General features: G+C 40.3%; 1 protein-coding gene across 1 annotated transcript; it reads left to right on the top strand.

Moving 5' to 3' along the window:
- Window positions 1-4,000: 4,000 nt before the first annotated feature.
- LOC103091403 (high affinity immunoglobulin epsilon receptor subunit beta) lies at window positions 4,001-10,193 on the top strand. The gene is made up of 7 exons (XM_007462197.1): window positions 4,001-4,067; window positions 5,435-5,558; window positions 6,095-6,229; window positions 8,020-8,076; window positions 8,584-8,739; window positions 9,106-9,204; window positions 10,072-10,193. Exons 1-7 carry the CDS (start codon window positions 4,006-4,008, stop codon window positions 10,168-10,170), a joined length of 732 nt encoding a protein of 243 aa, XP_007462259.1. The 5' UTR covers window positions 4,001-4,005; the 3' UTR covers window positions 10,171-10,193.
- Window positions 10,194-10,424: the final 231 nt, after the last annotated feature.

Genomic DNA, 10,424 nt, shown 5'->3' with positions numbered 1-10,424 from the left:
AAAAAAAAAAAAAAAAAAAAAAAAAAAAAAAACACCCAGATACTGTTTCTCAGCATGTGACCAGGGAATATATTCTATCAACACGCAGTAGCATCCTAAGAAAGAGTAAAAGGTGATATGGAGCAGGACCCTGTGGGGCTTCTGAGCACAAAAGCCTTTCTGTGTCCCCCATTTCTTTGATTAGGAAATAGACTTCATTCAGCCTCCAAGACCTTCCCTGAGTTCCAGCTGGGCAGGTTCAAACAGTTGTTAATTAGAAGGGAGGGGATGCAGGAGAAGGGAGGAGCAGTCAAGAGAAACAACAGTGCAGCCTTGGGGCAGGGTCCTGATTCCCCTCAAGGGATACACACACAGGACAATATCTTTGAGCTGTTTTGCAGATACTGAAACCCTCACTAGGTGGTAGAAGTTAACAGTGTGCTGCCCACTAGCTCGGAGACCCTAGATGGGTTGGAACCAGAAGGTTGATGATGTTGACTCCCACTTACCTCCCCACCATCCAATCAGAAGAATGTCCACAGGCTGATCACACCCTCTTTGAACCGTTATGATAATACTCCTCCCTACCCACCTCCAGGTTGGAACACACAGTTTTGATAGTATTAGCCTGCTGTTGCCTCCTTTGCCTGGCAAAGCAATAAAGCTGTTCTTTGTTACTTTACCCAAAACTCTGTCTCCGAGATTTAATTCCGTGTCGGGGTACAGAGGCTGGATTTGGCTTCAAAGGTGGGGTCAGGAAATAGGAAATCCAGTATAAAACAGGGCAATGGGAAGTCCTAGGATCATTCCTGAGTGGCATGTTTACTGGCAACCAGTCCAGATTGAAGCATGAGGTGACACAGGGGACTCCAGGAAAAGACACATGTGATACATCACTCTCCAGGGTTAGCAAAATGAGGATGGATAGGCAATTTATGCAACATGTGTAAGGTATTAGAAGATGAAATTATGTTTAGAAAATAAGCCAATAAAGAATAGGAAGTCACTAAAAGTTGTGAAATAATACTGAAAATAGTAAAAATGAATTTGAACAAACATTCAGATGTAATTATATTAGAAGGATAGGTAGAAAGGAAGAATGGGTTTAAGAAAGCTAACATGCTAACGATCCATAATAAAGCATAGAACAGTTCATGTCCACACCTTGTCTATGATTCTAGAGGTCTCATAATTTTCCTCCCTGAGCAGATGTTCTTCGTCACAAGTGGACAAACACAGTTCACACCTATAATTTTCCTTGTTGAAAAGTGTCATTTTGGAGAATAGAAGGAGTGTGAGCTAATAAAGAATTAACATGTGCTGGACCTTGGCAGTTAAGTGGCCTAGAGGCTGAGACAGCAGTTAAACTCCAATTTTAGAAAGAGATCAAAAAGATTTTAAGCCCTTGGATAGTCTACATAAATATTTCTCTATTTCCGAAGTCACATAAATGAAGAGACAGAGGTTTTCTCTTCGAGTTTGAACTCAGCTCTAGGCCTTTTAGAAACACTCATCTTGTTTCATAAACAATATTTTCTCATTTCCTTCATTTTAATAACCACGTTTCCCATGGAACATTGGGAGCTTGTATCAGTCTCAGCCTCTCTCACCTGTGAACCATATTTATTGAAGCCATACTTGGCTCTGGGATGTCTGTGATATAGAAATGAGAGAGAGAGAGAGAGAGAGAGAGAGAGAGAGAGAGAGGGACTGGGATTCCTTTGGGAGTATCAGAAAATACCTCGAAGACAAAGCAACTTTCAATTTGCAACATGTAAATTCGTGCATGTTTAAGTGAATTGAGCATTCAGTTTGAGAAAACAATTGTTCAGATGGTATCTCAAAGCAAATTTCTTTTGAGTTTGGGGAAGTAAACCCAGTGTATATCTGAGAGAAGAAACTTTGCTTGTGAAAGAGGAAGCCAGATGATGACTGGGTGAAAAGCATGGACAGATGTGCTGCCAACAAGAGGAAATATAAGCTGTGGGAGGGAAGTGTTAGTGCCATTATCTCTTCCTTTCAGTCAGAGGCATGGTTAAAACTCATCTTGATAATATTGCCCCCACCAAAAAAAAAAAAAAGACATTTTGTCATAGGCTTCAATGTCTACTAGTGTGAAAGATGAAAGAGTATGTCTATAAGGACCAAAAGTGAGGGCACAGAGATGATAAGCATCTCAGAAGGGGGTAAGAAGAAGATGCTGGTGAAAACTGAGATATGAGACAAGTTGAAGATCACGAGACACATCTCAGTTACTGATTTGCATGCTGCAAGTTTCTGTTGAAAATTCTCACAAAATAGCATTGTGTCCAAACACCAAAGACCATCCTCAATGTTCCCTGTCTACAACTCAAGTTTAATTTCTAATTATTCCCTGCAAACATAATGAACTATTATAGACTACTCCCAGAAAACACCATCAGCAGGCATTTTTTCAGGCCCTGTTTTAGCAGATGTGGTGTTAACTCCACTGAGGGAGAGGCCACTGAGGGAGAGGCCACTGAGGGACAGGCAAATGAGCGAAAACTCCTGAGGTTACCATTTGAAGTCTTGGCTGAAAATGTGAACCTTCTCTGGGAATCTCTTACTTGACTTCTACATACCCTCTAAGAGGTAGAACTGTACCTCCTCCTGTGTGTTCCAGCAGCCTCTGACATGTTGGTAATATATTATTTATCTTTGTTCTACTCTGCCAGATAGTGAGCCAGACAAAGGCGGGGACCATGGTGTTCATCTCTGCATGCTCAGAGATAAGAGCAGTGCCTGACATGGAGCATTTTGAGGAATGTCCCTTTTGGAGGAATGTGTAAGTGAATGAGTTTCATTAACTCCAACAACATACTGGTCAGGTCCACCAATTCTGGAAGACACAGTGGGAGGATGGCATGTGGGTTAATACATTTTTGTTATGAAAGGTGTGCTAATATATCTTTTAGTGTCCCCTGTTCACACAAACATCTTAAATTTCTTGGAGAAAGAGAAGAAATTTGTATCACAAACCAGAGAGACAACACAGATGCACAGAGGTAAAATTTGTAGTATCTTTATAGTTTAATAAAGAGCCATTCAAGATTATGTCTATAATCAAACTGAAATAAAAGAGTCCCAAATCTGTATATTCATTTTGCTATGGTCTAGCTAGATATGCTATTAAAATAAGCACGTCAGTTTAGCTCCGACCCTAATTTAGGCATACTGCTCAGGCCAAGGCTGCTTAGATCTACTCATAGAATTTGTTATGAAGTTCATGCTCCTCAGTGTTTCCATAGACCCATCCTTGCCATCACAAAAATCAAGGCAGTAGAGAGTCAACCTATCCTTTTAGTAGACAACGGAGTCTTCAGTGTGAAAACTTCTTAGCTTTCACACTATCAGGAATGGTTCCCAGGCCTTAGAACTCTGCCTGTCCGGTTTCTGAGACCATCTGCTACAAACAGCCACATAAACACTGTCCAAAAGACAGGAAGAAAGAGAAAGACAATAAATATTGAAGTCAAGGACAAATCCAGAGATTCAGAGACTAAGACACACTCATACTTGCAAACTGTGCTTCAGCCTTAGATCACATGTGAAGCCAAGTCTTGCAAGGACAATTGGAGAACTTCTGGCATAGGAATGGCTGAACCAGGTCACAAGCAGAGAAAGCACCAGGAGAGAAGCCAATCTCTTTATGTCCTGCAGTTCTCTCTCGCCTTCTCAGTCCCCGCTAAACCGACTCATTTTTAGGTTCTGTAAATCCTACTGGTTTCAGGCAGAATTATCTTCCAGGAGTCTCAAATTTCCCCATTTCACTCTCATCCCTATTCAGTAGCCCACTCAGTTTTGCTCTTCCTTATAACAAGAAAAGCCCTATTGATCTTAGCCAGGAAAATTATCTTTCTGACCAATGTCTTAAGCATGAAGATAGTTATCAGTGTCATGAGTCAACCCATCTTAACTGACCATCCGGAGACTCTGTGAGAGGGACCCCACCAAGGCTCATTGTAACACTGCTCTTCACCACCATCTAGCTCAGTTAATGAAAAAATGGACACAGAAATTGGGAGCAGAACAGATCTTGCTCTCCCAAACCCACAAGAGCCCACCAGGTAGGTGCAGGTTATTATTTTCTTCTATTTCCAGTCACTTAGTGAACCAGAGATAGTCACAGTGCTGGGGAGATGCCAAATCATGAACATAGGCATGGACCCATCAGGTTTAACTAAAATACAGAGTATAAAGAAGTTATTTGCTATACTTTTTCACTAGTTCTCTCTGGTTGATGGGGAAGAAGGTTTTTACTTAGCTTTTAAATTGGGAACAACTTAAGTTTTCTAACAAAAGAGGTTCATATTCTGGGTATGGGGTAGGGGAGTTTGTGTTGGTTTGGCCAATTTTCTGTACGATGTTACGGGAAAAAATCGAATGAACTTTTTGGCCAACCCATACTATCAGTAGAGATCTCTTGCCTATGTGTCTGATGTGTGTTAAGGGACAGAAGCTTTTCAAAATGACCTTGGGCTTCTTTCTGGTTAGTCTTTGTGAATCTCAAGCTGTGTGATCCTGCCCCACTGTTTAGAGGGGAAATGTTCCCAGAGTGAAATCTGGTGGAGATGTGCAGAGTCTAGTTTTCCTTCGAATACCAAAAATTAACACATGTTAAGACTTTCTTCTTAAAGGTTTTAGGAGAAACTAAAGACAGAGCTTTGGGAATCAATATTGGATTGAATATCATTGCAAAATATTGAGTAGACTCTGAAGACACAGTATTTCCAGTTAGCCTCCTCTGAGGATGAAAACAGGAATAGAGATCAACAAATCCTTCAAAAACCATTCCTTTATGCACATGAAATTGAGTGTGTCATTGACAAAATATTTTCAGATACATTTCTATGTTAAAAAGACTGAGAGATGCATAGGTAAACATGTCTGTTGGATGGTTTTTGGTTGTACGCATCAATACAGATTAATGAGAAAGAACCTGGTAATAATTCTAGATTAAGAATATGACTTGGGGGCTTCCCTGGTGGCGCAGTGGGTGAGGGTCCACCTGCCGATGCAGGGGACACGGGTCCGTGCCCCGGTCCGGGAGGATCCCACGTGCCGCGGAGCGGCTGGGCCCGTGAGCCATGGCCGCTGAGCCTGCGCATCCAGAGCCTGTGCTCCGCAACGGGAGAGGCCACAGCAGTGAGAGGCCCGCGCGCCGCAAAAAAAAAAAAAAAAGAATAAGACTTGGCCTGGGTTTTTTTGTTTTTGTTTTTTTTCCCTTTTGTTCCATCTAATCATTGATGAGACAGTAATCTTGGCCACTAACTTGGACCCTCTGAGTCTCAGAATTTCTTGTACTTTACAGTGAAGATTTTCATTGCAGGATTGTTTTGAAACATAAACAAGCACAATTCCCCTGTCAGTTGAGAGCTTTGCACAGGGAGTTAGAGAATTTTCTCATGGCTGCATTTCTGTTTAAACTTCATAGTGCGCCTGAAATTGAACTTTCAGTAGTACCTCTCCATGATACCAACTTACTGGAGAAAGCTGCCCCATCCCCACCACGCCAAACGTGGCTGACTCTTTTGAAGAAGGAGCTGGAATTCCTGGGGGTGAGTGAGCCTCCTCTAATCTCAACCAGAGTAAAGACTGGCTCTAAGAAAGTGTATCTGTTGGCATCCACATAGTTTCCCCACTCAGACTCAAGAGGAGTGAAACACCTGGTAGACAAAAACTTGACACTTACTGCACCCTGTTGGGTAAAAAGAAGCATTTCCTCATGAAGACTAGGATAAGAATAGCAAATAGGATCTGTCAACTCTGGTCAGTTGCCAGTTGATGAATATCATCCTGTGAAGGATTTATAATCTTTATCTTCTCTTAGATGGAAAGAGCCATTATTGAGGTCCACCATGAGAATGTAAATAAAGACACAGGAGAAATGTACTGGCCATTCCTGCATTAAGTCGTGCCTACATAAATTCTTAGAGTGGCCAGATGATAGTGGAAAATATTGCATTTGGATACTTTCTCAGGACTGCCTAAGACACCAAAGCAATTTCTTACATTTTGCCTTGATTATAAGGAAATTGATATAATCTTAGGAAAACGTCTTCTTATTTCACAAAACTTATGCATTTTTCTACAGGTAACACAAATTCTGATTAGTTCGATATGCCTTTATTTTGGAATAATCGTCTGCTCCGTGTTCAATAATTCAGAATTTAACGAAGACTTTATTTCATCATTTAAAGCAGGCTACCCATTCTGGGGAACAGTATTTGTGAGTATATGTCTACAATTGTCTCTGAAATAACACTGTACATGGCTTTTCTTTTATTCAGATCAGATCTGACCAATTGTTTATTCTAGTATTTAGAATATATGAATATATTCTAATATGTACATGGAGATATGTAAATATACATACATATTTGCAGTTTACGAAGCACTTTGGGTTGACTATGCTAACACACGTTTATCAGATGAGAAACCTGGGATTAATAAAAGTTAAATATATTACCCAAGAGGCATTTAGCTAATAAAAATTGAAACTAAACTTTCAGAACTCAATTTCAGAAAAATTTCCCTAACACTATCCATCAATAAAGTTATCTTAGTGAAGGGAGGCGGAAGAGATTGCTGAGGTGAGGAGAACAAGACTGACATCTGAGGAACTTCTACTGTGCCCTAGAAACTCTTTTTTTTTTTTTTTGCGATACGCGAGCCTCTCACTGTTGTGGCCTCTCCCGGACGCGCAGGCTCAGCGGCCATGGCTCACGGGCCCAGCCGCTCCGCGGCATGTGGGATCTTCCCAGACCAGGGCACGAACCCGTGTCCCCTGCGTCGGCAGGTGGACTCTCAACCACTGCGCCACCAGGGAAGCCCCTTAGAAACTCTTTTAGGTGCTCTCTCATTGTATCTTTTTTAGTCATTGTACTATTTAGAAACTAGATGGCTGACTGAGCTCACAAAAATATATAGCTTTATTGAAGTATAAATGACATACCATAAATGGCACATTTTAAGGTGTACAATTTGATAAATTTTGACACATGTATACACACGTGAAAACCTTACCACATCAATATAATGAACATACTCATAACTGCCAAAAGTTTCCTTGTTTCCCTTGGTAACCCTTCCCTTCCTCAACCCCTATCTTCCCATCCTTAAGCAATCACTTGTTTTTTGTCACTATAGATTAGTTTGCATTTCCTAGAGTTTTATATAAATGGAATTATACACCATGTTCTGTCTACTGTCTGGCTTCTTGCACTTGCATAATTATTTTCAATTAATCCATGCTGTTTTTTGTATCAACACTTCATTCACAAGGATATATTATTTTAACCCTAATCACATTGGCTTGGCACTCTGCTAGATACTTAGGTCTCTGGTCACTCGTTCAAGCCTCTCCTTGAACCTTTGCCATATTTTATTTGAAACTTCCTAACTGTCTTTTCATTTCAAACAGCTTATTAGATGTCTCTCAACTCATCATACAATCTGAATCTTTGGAATTTTGTTTTAATTTGTGCTATTGGTTGATATCTTCACTAGATCTTTCACCATATGCATTTTCATAATTACTGTATGTCTATATGATACATGGCAGACTCTGGAGACAGACACATGTTTCTGGCCCAAAGGAGTTGACAACTATGACACACAAGTTGCTCATGAAAGCAAATGATTACAAAAAAAATTAGAGTAGTGTTATAATCATGCACCAGGGCTGCTGGAACTTACAATATTTAATAGTGACCCATGGACTGTCAGGGTTGGCGTCACCTGGGAGCCTGCTAGAAATAAAGAATCTCAGGCCTCATCTAGGACTAACTGAGTAAGAATTTTCATTTTAACAAGACTCTCATATAATTCATATGTACATTTAATTTTGAGAAGCTCTCTATCGGAAATAAAAAATAAAATAATAAAATTTAAAAGTAAAGGAGAGCTTTATAGAATACCCGCAGCTTTACCTTGTATTTGGAGGATGGGGGTGAAAGGGACACAGAGAAGAACAGAGACCCACTGTGCTATTTTTTTTTCCTCCTCCCTTTTGAACAGTTTGCTATTTCTGGATTTTTGTCAGTTATGTCTGAAAAGAAACATGCAACGTATCTGGTGAGTTGCATTCTGTCTTTGTCCATCCTTGAGAAGGTAAGAAAAATCTAATTTTGAGAGTCTTGAAAAAGATACGTTGTCATCTCTTATGAGCGAATGTGGATATGTGATATTTTTCCAGTCTACTTTGTATTTAATGTAATCGCTAAAAACAAAATCATTAAAATACCAAATGTATCATTTAAAAACAATAAATGTAACTACTCTGACACTTGCTGAAAAAATATCCTCACACCTTCTCTGTCCTCATAATATAGTCCTATGATCAAATAAGGAGTCTATTTGAGGAGAGACTATGAGTATCCACGTGGCTTTTCCTGAATGCAGTCCTAGCAAGAAAGTTATAGGTCCTTATTACACAAGTACATTTTCAAGATTTCCCTTTTTCATCTATATTTGAAATAAATGCAGAGTTTATTGGATCTATCCAGCCCTGAAATACAGATAGGTTTATTGAATACTGTGGCAGGTGCAGGACCAAGTCTAAATGTTGTTCTCTGTCATCAGATACGAGGAAGTCTGGGAGCAAACGCTGTCAGCAGCGTAGCTGGAGGCATAGGAATCATCATCCTGATCATTCACCTAAAGAAGAGCTCAGCTTATATCTACCGTTGCCGGGATGTTTATGACAACGACTCCTGCTTTCTGGCTTCTATTTCCACTGTAGGTATTTCTTGTGGGAAGACTAAGATTCTGGGTCTTAACCTCAGTAAGACGCCTTCTTTCCCTTTCCATGAACACAATCCTTTCTTGCAACCTCCATCACATAATGCAGTGTTCTGGAGGCTCATACCCAGAGATGGGCCGGCCTCCTTCCCCTGCCCCCCCCCCCAGCTGAATTCTGCAGGGGTGGAGTCATCTGCTTTGAGTAACCACATCTCCTGGTTTTCCCATGTGTCATTTTATAGGAACTGGTCTTGAGGGTGGGTGGTCATGAAAACAAGGGTTGCTGTAAGGGAATGTACTCCTGGGACACCTACCTTGTCACTCTACTTGTCTTTCTGGTTGTTGTTGGTTGTTATTCAACAGGAAATTGTGGCAATGATCCTGTTTCTCACCATTCTGGGGTTTTGCAGTGCTGTGTCACTCACAGTCTATGGGATTGGAGAAGTAATTGAAAGAAATAAGGTAGGCAGAGGCCTGATATTAAATCCTAAACAATAAGCTAAAGAATTTGAGCTTTGTTGCTTAAAAATACGGCCTGGGTTTCCTGCAACATTTCTTGCAGTTTCAGTATTCCATTTCTCCAAGTTTCAGTACTTTGGTTTCCAAATCTCAAGTTTTGAATCAAATTTTCCACTCACAAATCTCATGGTATATTCCTGTGACTGAGAAGTTTAGGAAAATAGGATCTTCATCATTTTAGAAAATGTAGATGCTTTGAAGTTGATGAGCATGAGAGATGAATATACAGGTAGCAAGTGATGGAAACACTCAGATATCTGGGCTTATTTGCTTTCCCAGAATAGTTCTGTTATATTTGTTCCTGATCTCTTTTTTCTTGGCTTTCACCTTCCCACTTGCTCTGAAACCTCAAGCTTGTCTCCTCCCTAATTCATGACTACCAACTGCATTTCCACTTGTCTTACCCATTTTACATCTTTGATGTATGAAAAAGAATTACCAATACCTGATGCACACACATTTACTCAGATCTTCCAGATAAAACATGCTCTCTCCATCTGTCCACTTGCCTGAAGCATTCAAGTCTGGCTGCCTTTTCTGATCACTTTCCTCCAGAGATAAGACAGGAGATATACCAAATTCCAAACACAAAATCATCTCACCAGCTTCTCAATGACTGACAATTTCTTCTGAGCCCACTTGGCCAGACAATCTGGCTTGGTTTGTTAGAGATGGAGGTATTAATTACAGTGTAATGGGAGATGGTGAGATTCAGAAAGGCAAAAGGAGATGAGATATGCCTCTTAAGAAAGTCTTCTCGTGGCAAGAAATTCTTGGTGATTGATACTGAATGATTTCTTCCCTCATCAGATTCCAGAAGATCGTCTTTATGAAGAGGTAAACATCTATGCACCAATCTACAGTGAGTTGGAAGATGGAGGGGAGGCAACTTCTCCCACTGATTCATAAGAATCATGAGTCCGGAACATTCTGATTCATAGCAAAGGATCTAGAAAGCCAAGATCTTTGTTTAAGGGATGACTGGCAAAATTTCAATTTTCTGTGACCTGCCAATTTTACATTATGATCTATTCTCCAGATGACAAGACTCTATTTTTGTTTCCATTCACTTAAATCCCCCTCCATTTGTAAATACGAAAGACTCCTATTTTTCTTGTTTTCCATTGCTGTTTCACACCCATCCCTTCTGGGACGTCAACAAA

Source organism: Lipotes vexillifer, unplaced genomic scaffold, assembly GCF_000442215.2.
Source record: "Lipotes vexillifer unplaced genomic scaffold, Lipotes_vexillifer_v1.1 scaffold1129, whole genome shotgun sequence".
Lineage (NCBI taxonomy): Eukaryota > Metazoa > Chordata > Mammalia > Artiodactyla > Lipotidae > Lipotes > Lipotes vexillifer.
Note: the sequence above shows the minus strand (reverse complement) of the source record. Positions and strands in the feature narration are given on the sequence as shown.